The sequence below is a fragment of the Carettochelys insculpta genome, chromosome 4 (assembly GCF_033958435.1).
Source record: "Carettochelys insculpta isolate YL-2023 chromosome 4, ASM3395843v1, whole genome shotgun sequence".
NCBI lineage: Eukaryota > Metazoa > Chordata > Testudines > Carettochelyidae > Carettochelys > Carettochelys insculpta.
Window position 1 is genome coordinate 83,537,840 of NC_134140.1, and position 19,705 is coordinate 83,557,544.

The following is a 19,705-nucleotide window of genomic DNA, read 5'->3' on the forward strand; positions in this document are numbered from 1 at the left end:
ACAGAGGCAGAGCTGAAGGACCTCCTCTCTCTGTGGGGGGAGAAGGAGGTCCTGCGTCAAACTGGAACCTGCCAGTGCAATGCCGAGACCTTCGACTGGCTGGCCAGTGGTCTCACTGCCTGAGGACACCCTGACCACCCTGGTAGCAGCATCTGAATTAAAGTCAAGGAGCTGCGCCAGGCGTATATGGGGGCCCATGGTGCTGCCAGCTAGTCGGGGGCATGGCCTGTGCACTGCCCCCACTACCAGGAGCTGCACAGGCTCCTGGGGCAGAGGGAGGTGGCCAGCTCGGAGCACCTTACGGACACCGCCATTCCCCCTCATGCAGACAGTGACAAGAAGGTGGGCCCCTCCGGCACAACCAGTCCCCAGCGCGGAGACTGGCCTGCTGAGACCAAGGGCGATGACAGGGGCTCCAGTGACCTGACCCTTGTCATCGCCCTCCCCTCCGGAACACCGAGCGGGCATCATCAAGCCGGGCCTCGCCCCAGTCCCAGGAGGTCACAGCTGGTATGTTTGGGGTGAGTGGGACATTGCAAGGGATGGGGATGGGGCCCCTCCCAGAATAGCCCCACAGTCCACACACCTGAGGATGGGGGTGGGGGAGCATGGGCTGATCCTTGCCAAACGGAAACCCCTGGGCATCTGGGATCCCAGGGGGCAAGGGAGCAGGAGATCCAGCCCTCCCCTCGTTGGGAGCCAGCACTCACAGTCCATCGTCCTGTCTCCACTGGTCCGTCGCCAGCTGGCCATCCCTGCAGTACTGTGCAGCTGCAGTTACGGAAGGCCGGGAAGTCACCCCATTGCCCCAGCCCGCATTTCCCCATGGCTGTGGGTGGGCCCCTCGGAGACAGCGGTGGAGGGATGAGGCGGTAGCTACCCAACCAGGTGACGTGTGGAAGCTGACCTGTGTGCTGCGAGAATGGCTGGTCATGGAGCAGGATGTGGGGGTGAGACTCGCCAACAGCATGGATGCTGTGCTCCAGGCCTTGGCTGGCTGCCTTGCCCAGCCTGTCCCACGGCTGCCCCTACAGCCACTGCCTGATGCGTGGTGGACCTGTCACCAGCTGAGCGCCTTGAGCTGGCCCAGTGACTGCTGACGGAGGTGGGTGCTCCTGGCCTAGCCCCAGTGGCCCCTTCTGCATACCCCATAGGGGCAGAGACCTCAGCACCCTCACCCCAGCCCTACCTCTCTGTGGTTCTAGCCCCACAGGGGACGCCGGTCCTAGGGTGGTAGGGGCGGCTGGGCCGACGTGGCTCCCTGCCCCCCACGCCTCAAACCAACTGACTCAACTTCCAACCCAGTCCCCGTCTCCAGTCCAGTCCCCCACCTGAGCCCCACCTCCCACTGCCAACCAGTCCCCCCATGCACACAAAGGTTTCCACATTCTGTTTCGTATTATGTGTTATTTTATTTCCCCCATTAAAGCTTCCTGTTCCCACCCTAGTCTGTGTCCCTGGTGCTTCCTGGAGGGGGTGGTGGGGTGTGTGAGAGGTGCGCAGGATGGTGTGGTGCAGTGTGTGGCTGGAGGGGTCAGGACTGGCTCTGTGTGAAGGCATGGCACAGGGCATCCCGGACTCTGACCCCATCCCGCTGTGCCTCACGGCACAGGGCAATGGGCAGCTGCTCACAGTCAGCCGTCCCAGCCCTGCACGAAGGGCTCTTGGCAGCCCTCCACAAGGTAGCGGAGGGCACAGCAGGCGGCAGTGACTGCGGGGGATGTTCAGGAGGCTGACATTCAGCCTAATGAGGAGGCAGCGAAAGCTCTCTTCAGCCTCCCGAACGCCTGCTCGACTGTGCCCCTGGCATGGTTGAGGTGACTGTTAAAGATGTCCTGGGCTAGCGTTGCATGTCCGGTGTAGGGCCACATGAGCCGTAGGTTTGCAGCGTCGGCCACGATGCAGGGGGGCATTGAGATGTCCCTGAGCAGGAGCTCCCATGGGGGGGACGTATGTGCCCTCCTGCATCTGGTGTCCCAACCACAAATTCTGGAACACCTGGGCGTTGTAGGCCCTGCCCAGCCACCCCCCACACACACACGTGTTCAGGAAATGGCCCCTCGCTTCCACCAGGGCCTGGAGTACCACTGAGTGGTACTCCTTCCTGTTTGTGTAGGCTCCCGCTGCTGTGGTCCAGAGACCAGATCGCAACGTGTCCTGTCCAGGGCTTTAAAACAGTTGGGGAAGACCAGGTCCGCAAACCCAGCAGGGGTGGCGTCCAGGTCCTCCAGGGTCACGACATGTCACAGGACCACTATGTTGATGGCTTGGACGAACTGTAGGGGGAAGAGGGGGAGGTCCATGACCACAGGACTGGGGGCCCCCTGCCCCCCATGGGAGCCCCCTGCCTGGTCGCCCCCTCTGCAGGGTTGGTCCATGGTGGGGGCTGGCCATACCTCCTTCAGCACTGCTCCGACGGTGACCTTGCCTACACCAAATTGTGGCAGATCTGTGGCAGTCGGGGGTGGCTGGCTGCCATAGTGTGATGGCCACCTTCTTCTGCACTGGGAGCGCTGGACACATACGGGAGGACTGGGGTGAACCAGCAGCAGAGGTCCTTGAATGTCTGATGGGTCATCCTGAAATTCCTCGGCCACCTCTCGTCGTCCCAGTGCTCCAGCACCAGCCAGTCCCACCATTTGGTGCTGGTGGCGTAGGCACACGGTCTCCAGCTTGGGGGGGAACGGGGGAGGGGCAGCATGAGGGTGGCAAGGGCTTCAAGGCTGGGTCCCAAGCAAGCGAGCTGCCCATGCTGCATGGTGAGCAGCATGGCCGACAGGCTGAGCAAGATTGCGAGTGCATCGTCCTCTTTGAGGGAGGGAGCTGGCATGGTCTCTGGCTGTTCCCCTGTGTGCGCGCTGCTGCTGTCTTCAGCCTGTCAGCCTTGAGCACATGCGGGCTGTGGGTGCTGGGAGGGGCCCTTTAAGGGATTGGCTGGCTGCGAGCCCGGAAGGGCTTGTTGGCCATGCGACCCCCATGCCATCATCATTTCCTGTCTCCTTACTTCGAAGTAGGGAGTATTTGTGTGTAGATGGTTAACTTCGAAGTAAGGGAGTGTGCATTTTGTGTGTGGATGCTCTACTTTGAAGAGGCTTACTTCAAAGTAGTACTTCTGTGTAAACAACTTCGAAGTTATTTTGTAGTGTAGAGACAGCCATAGTGAGAGAGAGAGAGAGAGAGAGAGAGTTCCCCTACTATAATGTTGCTGAGGAAGATGTTGTAGTATCTAAGTCCTTAATTAAATTACTATTGTTTGGAGAAGTCATAAAACAGCATTTCAAGAAAAGCAATAGTATTTGAAAAACTACAGTGCATTTAGGTTGCTTTTAATGGACTTATCAAGCTGCTTACATATCTCATTAAAAGACTAGTGAAATATTAATTATGAGGTAAGAAATGCCCTCTTTAGAGTATTTGAATAAAATGTAATTTCAGACCAGTTGGCTCTTGCTGATGCTTTTAATATTTTGATTGGAGCCAATGCTTATGATGGTGTTTATTGCTTCTGTTCTTTTTTGCTTCACTGTACATTGTACACTGACCAAGAGCATTAGAAGTAGCTTTTGTCTGCTAGAGAGTAAACATTTATAGCCATAGGAAATGATAGTCCATTAAGTACAGCTTAGAACAAGTATGAAATTATTGACTTGGTGGATATCTTCTTACAGTCCTTCCTTTTCAAAGCGCTTAAATATGTTGTGTAGTTATTTAGTTGCATTAGTGGTTGAGTTGGACCCTTTTAACATGTTTTTCATCAATGCCTTTGGGAGATGAATAACTAAGATCATGGTATAACAATGCAGGATGCATAGTGCATATAATTGTTGTAGAGGGTGTATGTGCTGTGGTGAAATATTGAATTGATCATGAAAGATGACCATTAAGCTTCTCTTTCAACTCTTAAAGCTCACTTTAGGGTGTGTTCCGCTGTGGTTTATGAGATTTAGACTAACGCCTCCTTTGATAATTGTCTGATGTGGAGAAAAATGCTGAAAGATGTTATGATGAATGCACTTTCTCTTCACTTTTGGCAACTTCCATCTTCACCATTTCAGTTTTAAAGCATTGCAGTGCTAGTCAAGAAAAAAACCTTTATTAGTGTGAAGGAACAGCTGTTCAGTGTCATAAACAGAACATTTATTTAATTTTTCCTCAAAGTTTGTGGTTAATCCGACCTACAACATTTTGTTATACAGTGTTAAATATTTACAGCTCAATTTAAGTTGAAAAAAAGGTTGTGCATTCATTAATAATATTTTATTGATAATAACAGCATAAAAAGTTGTCTCTTAATAGAGAGCAGGAACACTTAGCTCAGGATGTTTACAGACTCTTCAGTGACGGTAATACAATGTTAGGGTGGGTAGAGAAGAGGAGATGAGCATCATCAACAGGATATACATGGTAACACAATGCAAGCTAGTGCATAGCAAGGTGGAGCAGAAAAAAGTTACTAATACAGTAACTAGACGATTTAATTGATAAGATTATAATTAAAATTGCTTGATAATGGATATAAGCGACAAAGCTAAGGCAGTAAAAATTCATTACGACTCAAGAAATATATATGCCCGTCCCATTCATTTAACTGAGGATAGCTTTATCCTTGAAGTATGTAAGAGCACCTAAGGCTACATCTATATTAAGAAATAAAGTTGAATTTATTAGTCTACTTGGTAACACAAAGTCAAAGTTGTGTCCGTACCTGCTCACAAAATTGACTTAGTGCGTCCCTACTAAACTGACAAAATTAGACTGTTGGAGCAGTTCATTCTGGGCATCTATCCCACAGTTCCTTCAGCCCCATTGTATTCTTATTTTTTTTTTAAACCAGTGTGTTATGGGGAAAAAGTACCCTGCAAGTGGTTTTGGGTGTGTGATATCTTCCCAAACTGCATTGCCCCCTGCTATTGAAAACAACAGACATTTTTCAGAAGTCTTGTTCCATGATGAGAGAAATTTTGAGCCTTCTCTATTTTGGAAACCATCTTTATGAAAGAGGAAACTTTCACAAAGGTTTTTTTTTTTCAAGATACTTCTAATTGGTATTAAATACAAGTGAAGAGAGAGAGAGGCTGAAGGAGCCAGGTTTGAATTAGAGAGAAATTTGTGGGCCATCACCACACAGGAGTAAAGAACCATTTTTCAGACTTCCCTTCCACTGGTGAAAATACCCATGGAAGGTGGGCTTCTGAAGCGGAAGCCCATGATATTCAAATGGAACAAAGTTGGTCTATGCAGCCAGTGAAAGCCTTTGTAGTATTCTCAAGAAAAGAAGCAAAAGTATGGAATCCAAGAGGGTATTGTTGTCTAGTGGTTAGCATTACTCAAAAGAGGAAAAGGAAAGACAGAGGGCGTTGGTTTCTAGTGGTTAACATCTCTTCCCCTGGTGAAAATAAACCAAAGAGGATCCATGCGACGAGGGAAGGGCTTTATATTATTCTCAAGGAAAGAAGATAAAATAAAAAAAGGTAGTGTTGTGGTAGTGTATCTGGCTGAAGGAGCCAGGTTTGAAGGAGGGAGAAAGAGAGAAATCTAAGTTGTCACCACATAGAAGTGAAGAACACTCTAGGGAGGTTATTGCACTGACATCTCCAATGTGAGGCAAGGAGGCCATTATAAGTATTAGCTTCAGACTCATTATGAGTCCCCAAGACTGAATAAAAGGAAAGAATCCTGCAGGGTATTGGTGTCTAATGGCTGCTGGAAAGGCGCCACCCCTCAGAAATAGTAGTGGCTTGAGAAGTGAAGGAGAAGTTTAGGAAGCATTAGAAGACAGAAAAGTTGAGGAAAGAATGTAGGGATTTCCTTGTCTCTTCTAGTAAAGAAGCCCTAACCACAGCAACTGTCTGTGTGTGAGGGAAGGGAGAGACCCACCCCACAAGCTCCATTCTGTCATAGGAAATCCTCCTCTGAGCCACAGATTTGGGAAGGGAGAGTATTCTGTATGTCCCCCAGTCACATTCTGTTTCCCTCCCAGCATAGGTAAGCCTTCTCAAGCAGTGAAGCCACACGCAGGACAGAAAAGGGCAATGTCTGCAGGCATGGTCTGCACTCCCCAGCTGCTATGTGGTGTGAGGGGGAAGGAGCAAGCCCACCAGGCACATGGCACCTTGGAGGCCCCAGCGCCTGTAAAGTGTGAAAGAGGGAAAACAAGTTTCTCACAGAGATGAAGCCTTCACCCCACAGAGGTCAGGAGATGCCACTGTCTGGAGCCATGGCATGCACTGCCCAGCTGCCATGTGGTGTGTTGGCAGGGGGCTAGCCCTCAGGCTTGGCGGGAGTAGGGTGGGGCAGGGGCAGCCCTGTAAAATGTTTGTAGGATGGCCTTTGTATGTTCCAGAAGTTGAAGTTTTTAGATGAGTTGCAAACTCTTTATCATTATATTGCCCTCTCAAGCACTGACTCCCTGCGCAGGGCAGGACCTGCTGTCTGGAAGCATGGTCTGCACTGCCCAGCAGCCATGTGGGGTGTGTCTCCATATAGGGTGCGGGGGAGGGCTAGCCTGCCAGCTGCATGGTGCCTCTGGTCATTGGTGGTGGTGGTGGGGGGAGGGCATAAAATGTGAAGTGCAGAAAACAAGTTTCTCTGCCTCTCCTGCTAAATCCTGCGTAGGGAAGAAGCCCCCTCAAGCTCTGAAACCCTACAGAGGACAGGGCATGCTGTTGTCTACAGACATGGGCCGCACAGCCTAACAGCCATCTGGGTTGTGTGTGTTGGGGGCGTGGGGACTTGATAGTCACCCTGCACTTCTGAGCATCCCCTTGGTGTTTGCCCAGCACAGATTCAACCATCCACACAGAAATGCGATCTTGGGTCTCCTGATGGCTCCATGCTTGGGGTTGTTTTGTGACCCTGAGAAATCATGGCTAGGTGCAATCATCACATTGACTAGAAAGAAAATAAATACAAATTGTCTGGCTTCCTGCTTCCTATTTCCCATACACCTGGAGAGCAGTGGAGGTGGAAGTGGACGGAATGGACACAATCGGGGCATTGTGGGATCCCTCTGGAGGCTTATAGAAATCAATTCGAAGTAATGCTGTTTCCTCACTAACATTAATTCAATCTTGTAAATTTGAGCTTGTCTTTTCACTGCATCAGAGGGCCAGGGTGAGAAAGTTGACCTTAGTGCCCCTTAAAATTGACCTAATGGTATTTGCAGTAAAGACAGTCACGTTGTAAAATTAAGTGCCTTAAAATCGACTTTAAGCTAGTGTAGACCTAGCCAAACACCCTGGAAATCAGAAGCGTGAGAATTCAGATGTCTCATGCCTTCCCTTTCTGAGAGAGGTTTGTTCCAGTGATTGTGAGAGAATTTAAAATGTGCTGGTGTAATAAATTAAATAAAGATGAAATGTGACCTTTTCACCTGTTGACTTGCAATCAGGAAAAATAAATCCTAGACTTTGGAATACGTTGCTGCTTTCAAGAAACATTTGCGTTTTCACATTTTTCTCTCAGTTATTAGATTAGTGCTGATGAGATTAAAAGGACAATGTTGGTAGTGCTGACATGAGGTGAGTGTGATGTTTTTTTTAAGAACATTGTAGACATAAAAGTCCGAGCAGATCAAACTCCCAAAGATCGTGGAAGTTACATGTGCAGAAGACACATGAGATCCAGACATCTCTTTGCCATGTGGTGATAGTTTCATTTTGGGGAATTTTCAGGGAAAAAGCTTACATTATTGTAGGGGAGATGAACTCTTAGAAGCTCCATGAAGTGGAGAACAAAATAACAAAGGAGTTACTGTGCTGCTTGGCTTTCATGGAAGAACAATACGTACTGGGATGTGTGCTATTACTCTTTAGGGCCCCATTGAAGGTAATGTATAGTGTATATAATGTTCTTGCCACTTTACTATCGCTACACTACAACTTATTTTGATGTAAGTTAGGTTATTTGGGGGTTTTAGTGTGTGTATGAATAAATCAACACTCCTCTGCCCCCAGATGACATAAATTTTGTTGATGTGCATAAGTGTGCAATGGAAAGTGGGAAAGTGTCTCCAGCCAACATAGCTTTTGCTACTTCTGGGGGCTGGAGTAGTTAAGCTGATGAGAGAAATGTCTTTCGTCAGCTGAAAGTATCCGTATTAGACAGCTTATGGCAGCACAGTTGCATCAGTGGAAACATGCTGCTGCAAACTCTCTACTTTATCCATGCCTTAGAAAAATGTTAGTCTACGGAAATCTGGAAAGATAGCGGGTGTCCATGATAAGGTGGAAAATATAGGCCTGACTTTTGGAAGAAAAGGAGTAATGTTTTACCTATGTGAGAAAATGGTGTTAGTATTATCAGTTAACCCATAAATACGCAAAGTAATCCTTTGAACAATAAGGAAAATCGTGGTATATTTGGAAGGATGGGGCTTAAGAATGAAACTGAAAGACATATAATCGACACATGAGGTACATTACCCAGAGTCATTGATGGTGGCGGATTAACATAAGGGCAAAAGGGGCAGTTGCTCCAGGGCCCTCAGGTGTGAAGAGTCCCAAAGCTCCATAATTTCATTTTGTTTAACAATTCGCTTTAATGGAACAAAAGAAATGTCACATTTTTCCTGTTTTAAAATTAATTTTAGTGTAACATTTTTTGCATAATAAGTAATAATGACCATGAATAGATTTTGAAAGCATAAATAATGATGTAACATTATTATTTTAATGTATGGGGGGGCAGGTAACCGTTGTCCCAGGGCCCCATCTGTTTTTAATAAGCCCCTGTTCATTAAAGTAGGGCAGCCTTTCCCAAACTGTGTTCCAAGTGATGTGACTAGGTGTTCCATGGGGGGAAAAAAAAATGATGCTAGCAGTATTTTTCCTTATAGAACATGAAATTGTGTGTATCAAAAATACTAGATAGTTAAATAGTATTTAGATTGTTTTGGCACAAGTTGCATAACAACTATAATATTATGAATGCATTATAGCTATTACTATGCCTAGCAGTCAGTTGATTCAGATTGTTTCAGCACAAGTCGTGTTCAGAGTAATCACATGATGATCTGTCTGAAATGAGAATCCAACTTCCCTAATATTAAACAAATTTGTGATTAAAAGATGCGAAAAGTCTTCCTGTTTAAAAAAAAAAAAAACTGTCAGATGTTACTTCATTTTATTTTATAGTAGTTTTTGTAAAAATAAATGCATAAAAAATTTAAATATTTTTTCATACCTAATTTGTTTTGCAATTTTTTCATAAAAATGTTTTTTTAAGACTGAAGGACAGTCCTTTTTTGAAGAACATTGTCCTTTCTATTCTTGTACAAAACAAAAGTAACCATCCTTCTTTCTGCAGTTACACTGATTGTTTTGGGTTTGTACTTATTTTTAATACTTAATTATAGAGTTGCTAATTGTCCTACCAGAAGGATGCTAGTTGTTCATTCAGATTTTCTCTTGTTTTTTGTTTTCTCTGAAATAGACAATTTAAAAAAAAAATCTTTTTCAATCAACTTTTGAGCATTATGTGCAGCAATTTTTTGGCATGAAACCCTCCACCCCTGACCAGTATGTATGTGTTTTGTGAATATAGTCCAACCCAAAAGTGTTCCATGGCCAAATTAATTTGGGAAATGGTGAAGTAGGGTTAAGTTGCCAACCCTCCAGGACTGGCCTGGCGTGTCCAGGAATTGAAGATTGATCTTTAAATTAGCATCATGTGGTGAAATGTCCCGGAATCTATCCAGTCCAAACTGGCAAGCCTAAGCAGAGTGAATCAGTGAACTAGCGGAATTAGGACATCTGTTGAAATTAGATTATGATGATATTAACTAGGATAACAGGAGTAAAAGAAATATGTAATAGTCCATTTTTTCTCCAGTGATTTCTTAGCTTGCTTTAACTTGATACAGTGGCCTTCTCAAATAATTAAATGTGATAATTGTGCTTAGATCATATATATAAATTGCTTTTTTCTGCCTATTTTTATACAGCTAAGTTCTTCAGCATCTTTCTTGTATTTTTCAGGAGTGGCAGAACTCAATACAGAAGAATGCAGGTCTAGCATTTATTGAACTTGTCAACGAAGGAAGGTAACTTCTGTTGTTTAGGTCACAGTATTGGATTGTAGCTTTCAGCACTTGGGGAGGTTTGAGTCTTTTTATCTGCAGATACTAATATTTTTTACCTGCTGCAGATCAGTAGTTCAATTCTCCTTTCATTCAATAACTGAGTTTTACAAACATTGATTTGCATTCCTTCATACTCTTGATAGTTATAATATTAAAATGTTGCACTTTGCAGAATCTTAAGTTTTTTCCTGTAGTTTTTTTTAGTAAGCATTCAGTCTTTGTCTCTTGAATTTTCTTTCTTCCAATCTCTGTGGACTCATAACACTGACACACAAAAGATTAACCAATAAAAATTACAGTGTGTCTGGGGGGAAGGGAGGGGAATTGGGACTGAGAATTTTGTTTAACATGTAATCCGTTGATAATAATCCAAGTACATATACAATAGGAAAGAAGTGTATAATACAGATGTATAATAAAAAGCCATCTTAATATTACCAGTGAGGCTTAATGATCAATCAATATCAACATAATATTGCTTAGAAGAACTGAAATGACACATCAGTTGTCAGGGGCATGATCTTTGGCTTGCAGAGGCACTGATCAGAATCATCAATATTTCCTTCATTTGTTAAGTCAGACACAAGAACAAAAGTTACTTTTTTGCACAAAAAATGCTTGTTAGTAAACTGTGGAGCAAATATGCCAAAAGGCATATTCTTTTTTTATTTAAATATAAAGGATTCCTTTTACTTAGACACTAAGAGAATGAGAATCAATTATAATAGAAAACGAACTGTGCAGTAGCAAGGCAGATACTGAGATGGGGTGAAACTGAATGACAAACAGCTGAAGAAATTTTCTTTTAGTATATCATTGAAATTTATCATCTATGTCAAACCTAATACAATAGAAAGTAATCCTTTAACTTCTTAGGAGTGGGGAAAATGTCTGAAATGTTTTTGTTAGTTTGTTTTTTAATTTATAGTGATTCTCAAGATGTACAAAAGTAATGTCTGTCATAATGAATGAGTTCTCTTGGGTTTATGTCAAGAGAAACATCGTCCTGAGGTGGCTAGAAGCACTCTGCTACTAGCCTTGATCCCAGGGGCCAAAGAAAAGTCACAAGGTGTTCAGTTACAATACTACGATCTTGCCTGTAGTTGTTTCTTGTTATGCAGGTCTGACCTGCCTTAACCTGATTTATGGAGTGCCTACTATAAATATGGCCCTTGATTAATGTTTTATTGGTATAGATAACATCTAGATCCTTCGCGCCTGTAAGCAACAATGTAAGGTTCATCTGGGCAGGATGGGTGTTATTAACAAATCAATTACTAAGAGTGTGCTCGAGATAGCATTTGCCTAATAGTTCATTTCATCTAAATCAGGTTTTCAGAAGATGTTCTTGATGTAGGGAGGTAATTTTTACTCTTTTCTTTTAAAAACTATAAATTATATAAAGAGAAGGACTGTCCCTCCACTATATCCTCCTGAATAAATAGCATCAATAAATGATGGCTTAGATTTGCAAAATAGTCATGTTACATTCAGGCAAAATATTCTTTTGAAGACTGGTAAGTGTGTTTTGTTGATCAGAAAATGTCTTCTGTCACTTTTTCTGTGGCTGGCTCAAATGACTGAGTTGCTTTATGAACTGGCAATGCAATTTTAATGGTGGGGGAGTGTGAGTGGGGAGGAAAAGAAATTCCTAAAAGTATCCTTTTATCTTCCTCCGCTGTTTCCTCAGTTCCTGCTTAATGAGTCCTTAAAAATTATTGCTGAATTGATCCATATTAATGCTTGATGGCTTTTAAATAATCGTTAAAATATGATACAACATTCTAGAATGTCCTTTTCTTCCCCTTCTGAATGTATGAATTTTGTATACCACTTACAGACTAAATTTCCGCCCCTGTAAGTTGGTGATATATTTTTTCCAGCCGTCTTATTTTGGCAACTGCAGGAGCTAGAGACATTAATAAAGGTTTAGATTCTGGACCACAATTGTACGTCTACATGGAGAAGTTACAGGCTCAATTATGTGATTTCCTGACTCCACAGAAGACAGTTAGTTACCTTGGCAGCAATACAGGTATAACATAATTTGAGATGTGTGGTCACAAAGGTATAGTTGAGGGCAGAATTTGGCCAAAATCTCTTTATTGCTGGTGATGGGATATCTGTGAGAAAATGATTTTAGCTTGATTTTAAGATTGCTGGTTAAGGTGAGAAGATTGAAGTCAATGTGGGAAAACTTACCTGTAAATGAAGAAAATTTCATCTGGCAATTGATATAGGACCATGGAACCCTCAATGAAATCGTTTGTTGGTTAACTATTTAGCTGTCACTTTAAGTGTTGTAGGAGATACAGTATTGCTTTACATGGTCATTATGTCACAAATTTATTTTCTAAAAGTTCCCACGTGAGTTCAGTATGTTTTAGAGAATTCCACATCTTGTTTCCATCTAACTAAAATAACTTTGTTGCATGATGGGATCTTTTTCAGAAATGTTTAAATTAGTATTGTTGGCTATATTGTTACAGAGCCCAGGATCCTTTTCAGTGAGGATTTTATTTTTCTTGAATTTCAAATAGTATTTTTAAGCTAGATATTGTGTTTTAGACAAAAATTTGTTAGTCAAATAATTTGAATCAGTAAGATTCCACCCCAGGCTCCAAATAAAAATAAATTGACAATTAGAGCTGAGTAAAATATCTCAATCATTTTCAAATAACTCAAGTTGATTGAAATATTTTATGGTTTGTGACGAATTTGCTGTGTTTTTAATTTGAAAATCCATAAATTTATAACATTTTAATATTTCAGTATTTTCTAAATGAAATGTTAAAACTTTTCACTTTGAATTTCATTTGTTTATTTTATAGAATAATGGTTAGAAAAAGCCGCTAAAAGAATTTTTAACTTCAATTTGGGCAGAAAAAAGTTGGAGGCCACTCCAAATTAAATTAATCCAAACCCTTTTAAAAAATATTAGGGAAAAATAGAGATCACAAGTTATGAAAATAACTAGTTGAAGTCTGTTGCTTTACTTTGTCACTTCATGTTTTAAGGTAGTATTTATTCCTGTATATTACCATATCTATGTAACTTAGATCAATAAGATGCTTTGTACTTGCTTTCTCAACATATAACCTTTTTGTATCTTCTCCCAAAAGTTATATGTACTTGGGGCTGACACTGGTTGGGGAGCTGATGTCATGCTGATCTATGAGAGAGCACAGAGGAGTACAACTGTAGACTTTCTAACTCTTCAATTGCTTTTCACTTGAAATGGCGTGGTGTTGTGGGAACACAGGAGATAGAGGCTCCCTGCTTTCAATTTAGGTGCCCAGACTTAGCATGTCCCATAGCAGTCCAGAAATGCAACTGTGTACTGAAAAAAAAGACTTGATATGGACTTAATAAGCCATAACTTTGTGGGATGTCTGGGACTATCCAGCAGATCAGTATAAACCCAGGTAAGCCCCTGCTTATTCTGTAATTACCTGGAGGATTTCCACCAGTTCCCCCTTTTTCTTTCCAGGTCCCTCCAGCAAATCCATTACTGGGACCTTTCCATACCTAGGGGGTTTTTACCAGCTCATTTTCTTTTTTCATCCAGGTTCCTCCAGCAAATCCATTTCAAAGATCATAACATCCCACCCACCTCTCCATAGGAGCAGTAAGGTGGGCTGTAAGAAAGCAGAGTTGGCCCCCCAACCTCTCATCTTTCCTTTCCAGCACCTACTTTTTAAGTCTTTTAGCAGGCCATTTATCTGGTCCCTGAAAGCCTTCCATATGGAATACTTGCCCTGGACATACTCCACAAGTAGTCACCAGCAATTAGCTTGGCTATTTCCCCTCCTCCCGCCCCCAAAAATAGAGTATTGGAGAATGGGCTGCCATAAGTGCAAGTGTTGTGGTGGTATCAAAATATTGTTAATGCTATAGTTAATGAAGAAATGGAGGATAGTAGCTACATTTACATCTTATGCCAGTTTTATCAGAAGAGGCTCATGAAGAAACCGTGTATTCATCATACAATATAGTTAAGTCCAGACTAGAAAAATGTATCCAGTCTGCTGCTTTTATCCCTACCTCTAATGTCCTAACTGTGGGAATTTGGATCATATTGGATCTGCATCTCATTGATTCCATTCTTTTTATTGCGAAGTTGACTATTATGCTTACATTTCCATGCTTACTAAATCTTTCCACTTTAAATTGTAGGTTTGTAATAGGCAATTTTTTTTGTGCTTTAGTCAATACACATTATCTTAGCGTTTTCATTTTTACAGCAGTAGCTCCTTTATTAACCATGTGGATTAGAACCCAATAAATCATTGAGGCATAGACACCAAACGTACTGGACAGGTGTCAAAAATTAAAAATTATAACTTGACAGTATGTTGGAGGGAAGGATAGAAGAAAATTTAGTTGGGGCTCTGGAGACCACATAGTGAATATTTTAACAAGTACACATGGAAAAACGTGCAACACAAATGAGCATTTTACAAACAATAGCTTTTAATTTACTAATTTTGTCTCTGTATGGACTTAAATTCCATCATCTTCATGTAAATTGAAAACATGTGAGAGGTGCTGCAATGAAATGAAGAAACAGAAGCTTTTTGCACATGTAGGCTGAGCATCTCCTGTGGATGGGTTCCTTTTTTTGCTGTGGTAGCCAGGGGTATTCATAATCCTTCCCCTTGAGTATTTTGTCAGAAATGCCTGTCTGCACAGTTGCTGAGCATACCACTTTTAGTTCTTGCATTGTGTTTGGACTTTTGGACTAAAGTTAATCATTTTCACAATGATTGTTAAAAATTTGATATTGTTAAAAATAATGATTGTTAAAAAGTTTCACAATGGAGGAGGGTAACTAGTGGTGTTCCCCAGGGGTCAGTCCTGGGACCGATCCTGTTTAACTTGTTCATCAATAATCTAGAAAATGAGGTAAGCAGTGAGGTGGCAAAGTTTGCAGATGACACCAAGTTGTTCAGGACAGTCAAAAGCAAAAGGGATTGTGAAGAACTACAAAAAGATCTCAGCAAACTGAGTGATTGGGCAGCAAAATGGCAAATGAAGTTTAATGTGGGTAAGTGTAAGGTAATGCATGTTGGAAAAAATAACCCAAATTACACGTACTACATGATGGGGTCAAATTTAGCTACGACAGATCAGGAAAGGGATCTTGGAGTTATAGTGGATAGTTCTCTGAAGACATCTAGGCAGTGTGCAGCGGCAGTTAGTAAGGCAAATAGGATGTTAGGAATTATTAAAAAAGGGATAGATAATAAGACAAAAGATATCATACTTCCCCTATATAAAACTATGGTACGCCCACATCTCGAGTACTGCGTGCAGATGTGATCTCCTCACCTCAAAAAAGATATATTGGCATTAGAAAAGGTTCAGAAAAGGGCAACTAAGATGATTAGGGGCTTGGAACGGGTCCCATATGGGGAGAGGCTAGAGAGACTGGGACTTTTCAGTTTGGAAAAGAGGCGATTGAGGGGCGATATGATAGAGGTATATAAAATCATGAATGGTGTGGAGAAAGTGAATATAGAAAAATTATTTACCTTTTCCCATAATACAAGAACTAGGGGACACCAAATGAAATTGATGGGTAGTAGGTTCAAAACTAATAAAAGGAAATTTTTCTTCACACAGCGCACAGTCAACCTGTGGAACTCCTTGCCCGAGGAGGCTGTGAAGGCCAGGACTCTATTAGGGTTTAAAAAAGAGCTTGATAAATTTTTGCAGGTTAGGTCCATAAATGGCTATTAGCCAGGGATAAAGTATGGTGCCCTAGCCATCAGAACAAGGGCAGGAGATGGATGGCAGGAGATAAATCACTTGATCATTGTCTTCTGTTCTCCTTCTCTGGGGCACCTGGCATTGGCCACCGTCGGCAGATGGGATGCTGGGCTGGATGGACCTTTGGTCTGACCCAGTATGGCCATTCTTATGTTCTTATTTCCAGCAAAAGTAATTTCTTGGCAATAGTCTTCTAAGGACTTCCCTCTTTAGCTTTTCCCCTTGTGCCTAAATCTCTCTCTCTTCCTTTTTACCTTTTCCCCAGCTGGGGAAGTGCCTGAACTTTCAGGATTATTTGTGCAGTCAGCATTGTCTAGAGTGAGGAAATTGCTAGCTCTGTCCCAGATTCCTGTGCAACTTTCATCCTGGCTGTAGAAGATTCTTTGTCTCATCCAGAGGAGGGCAGCCTGTGGTTCGAGGGCCACATGTGGCCAGTTGTCCTATCTGTGGCCCAAAAGACAGCTTACCTTTGTCCATGTTCATAGCTGCCAGATTCTGCAGGTTTTTGTCCACACAGTTTTTTCCTACCTTTATTATAAAAGTGACAGGCAGCTAAAGCAAAGGCACGTGAAGGGAAGTGCATACGGGTTGCCCACAATATACTGAGAGCCATGTGCTCCTTTTGCATCCACTCTCAGTGCTGCTGCAGTTCAGTTGGCACACCCCGGAAATTGCAGGTATGCAAGTTCAGTTAGCAAAACTCTTATCCCAGGAGGCCATCTTTGGTTTTGATGTTTTATGGCCCACTGAGATTGTGGGCTGCTCATGTGGCCCACCTTCTAAATGAGATGCTATAGCTCAAACTGAAATTATGGTCTTAATGCAGAAGTTACTTGTCAAAGTTCTTTGGCCTGTGTTATGCAGAAGATCAGGTTAGATAGATTATCACAATGGTCCCTTCTGGTCTTCAAATCTGTTCAATATACTGTGTTTCTAATAAGAAAATGTTTTCCCACTGATACTGTTGACTTAGCTTAGCAGAAGATTTTTGCTCTTGCGCAAATATTTGAATGATCTCTCTGCTGTGTGGTAGTTTGGTTTAGTTTGTAGTTTTCACACTAAGTTGCAAAACGTATTTTTAAGGGGGCTAAACGAATAATATTAAAAGAATGAGAGTTTAATGATTTTTATAACTGCCTATGTAGCTGATGCAGGTTAAGCTGTGATATTTCATTTGGAAAGTGGTAGGCTATTTTTGGAGCAAAATAGTGCATTCCAATAATGTTAATATTATTACATCAAATGGAAAAGGGGAAAAAAAAGATTACAGCCAAAATTTTCAATGTTAAGTGCTTAGAAGTAAACACTTAAATTTTATGTTAGGCGTATAAATATGTGTATTAAGTTGCAGAGATACTGAGGATTTTGATGTTAATAACTGTAGCTCCTCAGCACTGATGGAAAATAACATTACGTATATTTCCATGAAACAATACCTATTTAGGTGTGTAGCTGAGAGATGCTTACTTTGTTCTGAATAGTTTATGAATGTTTTATCAGGATAATTTAAAAACTCAGTTTTGTTTTAAAACAGACTGAAGCTATCAGTACTTACTACGTTTATGATAAACTGGGATTTTTCCTTAGTTATTAACCTCAGATTATTCTAGTTAATAAAATAGCATTCCATAATAGGTGAATTTAAATAAATACAATATTATATGACCTATAAAACTGTGCATATAAAGCCATCCTGTTACTCATTTTTAAACTTATAGTGTCACTTGAAACTTGAGACCACTGTTAATCTATGTACATTTTATTTAATCAGATTTTCATCATAGAAAATATTTTGATGTTGGGTCTATAGTTTGTATCAACATGTAGTTTTTCCTCCTGTCTGTCTGAGGGTGTCATTACTTTTTTTTCTTTATATAAATTCCATTAATTCTATGTATGGTCAGTGCATTCTTGGACAGATGATGGAGGAATATAAATATATTGTGGAGAATGCTGGGCAGTAATCAGGAAAGCAAAACAGATTTGGAACTGCAGCTGATAAGGGATGTGAAGTGTAACAAAAAGGGTTTCTTACAGGCATGTTAACAATAAGAGAGTGATCAGGGAGGATGTAGGGCTGTTACTGGATGAAAGAGGTAACCTAGTGACGACAATGTAGGAAAAGCTGAAGTAGTCAATACTTTTTTTTGCCTCAGTGTTCATGGACAAGATCAGTTCCCACACTATGGCACTAGGCAATGCAGTATGGGAAGGAGGTGGACCGCCCTTGGTGGGGAGAGAACGAGTTAAAGAGCTACCTAGAAAAAACTAGAGGTACACAAATCCATGAGTTTGGATTTAATGCACCCAGGGGTGCTGAGGGAATTGACAGATGTAATTGCTGAGCCTTTGGCCATTATCATTGAAGAATCTTGGAGATCGGGAGAGATCCCAGATGGCTGGAAAAAGGCAAATGTAGTGCCCATCTTTCAAAAAGGAAAGGAGGACAATCTAGGGAACTATAGACCAACCAGCCTTACCTCAGTCCCAGGAAAAATAATGGAGGGGATCTTCAAGGAGTCCATTTTGGAGCAGTTGGATGAGGGGAAAGTGATCAAGAGTAGTCAACATGGATTCATCAAGAGCAGGTCATGTCTGACCAATCTGATCAACTTCTATGATGAGGGAACAGGCTCTGTGCACATGGGGAGGTCAGTGGATGTACTATGCCTTGATTTCAGCCAATCTTTTGATACAGTCTCCCACAAATTCTTTCCCATAAATTAAGGAAGTATGGATTGGATCCATCGACTATAAGATGGATAGAAAGCTGGCTTGACAGTCAGGCCCAACGTGGTTCAATATCTGGATTGTGGTTGGTTTCAAGTGGAGTGCCCCAAGGCTCGGTTCTGGGGCTGGTGTTCAACATCTTTATTAATGCCCTTGATGAGGGACTGGATTGCACCCTCAGCAAGTTTGCAGATGACACTAAGCTAGGGGGACAGGCAGATATGTTGGAGGGTAGAGAGAGGATCCAGAGGTACCTGGATAAATTGGAGGACTGGGCCAAAGGAAATCTGATGCAGTTCAACAGGGAGAAGTGTAGAGTCCTGCATTTGGGATGGAAGAATCCCGAGCCTTGTTATAGGCTGGGGACTGACTGGCTAAGCAGCAGTACAGAGGAGAGGGACCTAGGGGTTATGGTTGACAAAAGGCTGGATATAAGTAAGCAGTGTGTCGTGGTAGTCCAGAAGGCTAATGGCATTTTAGGGTGCATTAGGAGGAGCACTACAAGCAGATCTAGAGAAGTGTTTGTTCCCCTCTATTTGGCACTGGTGAGGACACATCTGAAATATTGTGTCCAGTTTTGGGCCCACCGGTATAGAAAGGATGTGGATGTGCTGGACCAGGTTCAGCACAGGGCAACAAAAATGATTAACGGGATGGAGCACGTGACCTATGAGGAGAGGCCGAGGGATTTGGGCTTATTTAGTTTACAGAAGAGAAGGCTGAAGGGCAATTTAACAACAGCATTCAACTTCTTTAATAGGTGCTCTAAAGAGGATGGAGAGAAATTTTTCTCAGTAGTGACAGATGGCAGAACAAGGAGGAATGGTCTGAGGTTACAGAAGAGAAATAGGTTGGATATTAGGAAAAACTACTTCACCAGGAGGTGGATTCTTCATCCCTAGAAGTTTTTTAGTCTCGGTTTGACAAGGTCTTGGCTGGGATGACTTAGTGGGGGTTGATCCTGCTTGAAGAGGGGGCTGGACTAGATGACCTCCTGAGGTCCCTTCCAGCCTTCTGATTCTACCCTGTATTATTTTCAGGGATCACATGCATGCAATGATGGGAAGTGGGACAAGTGGATGACCATTTGAGAATACAGTAGCTGCACCTGTGTTTAGCAAT

The 19,705-nt window shown here is 42.4% G+C and overlaps 1 protein-coding gene across 8 annotated transcripts in view; it reads left to right on the forward strand.

The window, feature by feature from the left end:
- The window catches only part of LRBA (LPS responsive beige-like anchor protein), a 657,226-nt gene that overhangs the window by 189,048 nt on the left and 448,473 nt on the right, over nucleotides 1–19,705 (forward strand). For all 8 annotated transcript variants that reach the window (XM_074993191.1, XM_074993193.1, XM_074993194.1 and 5 more), the window contains exon 35: nucleotides 9,978–10,042. In XM_074993191.1, coding sequence (XP_074849292.1) covers nucleotides 9,978–10,042 — 65 coding nt within the window. The remainder of the gene's footprint in view (nucleotides 1–9,977; nucleotides 10,043–19,705) is intronic.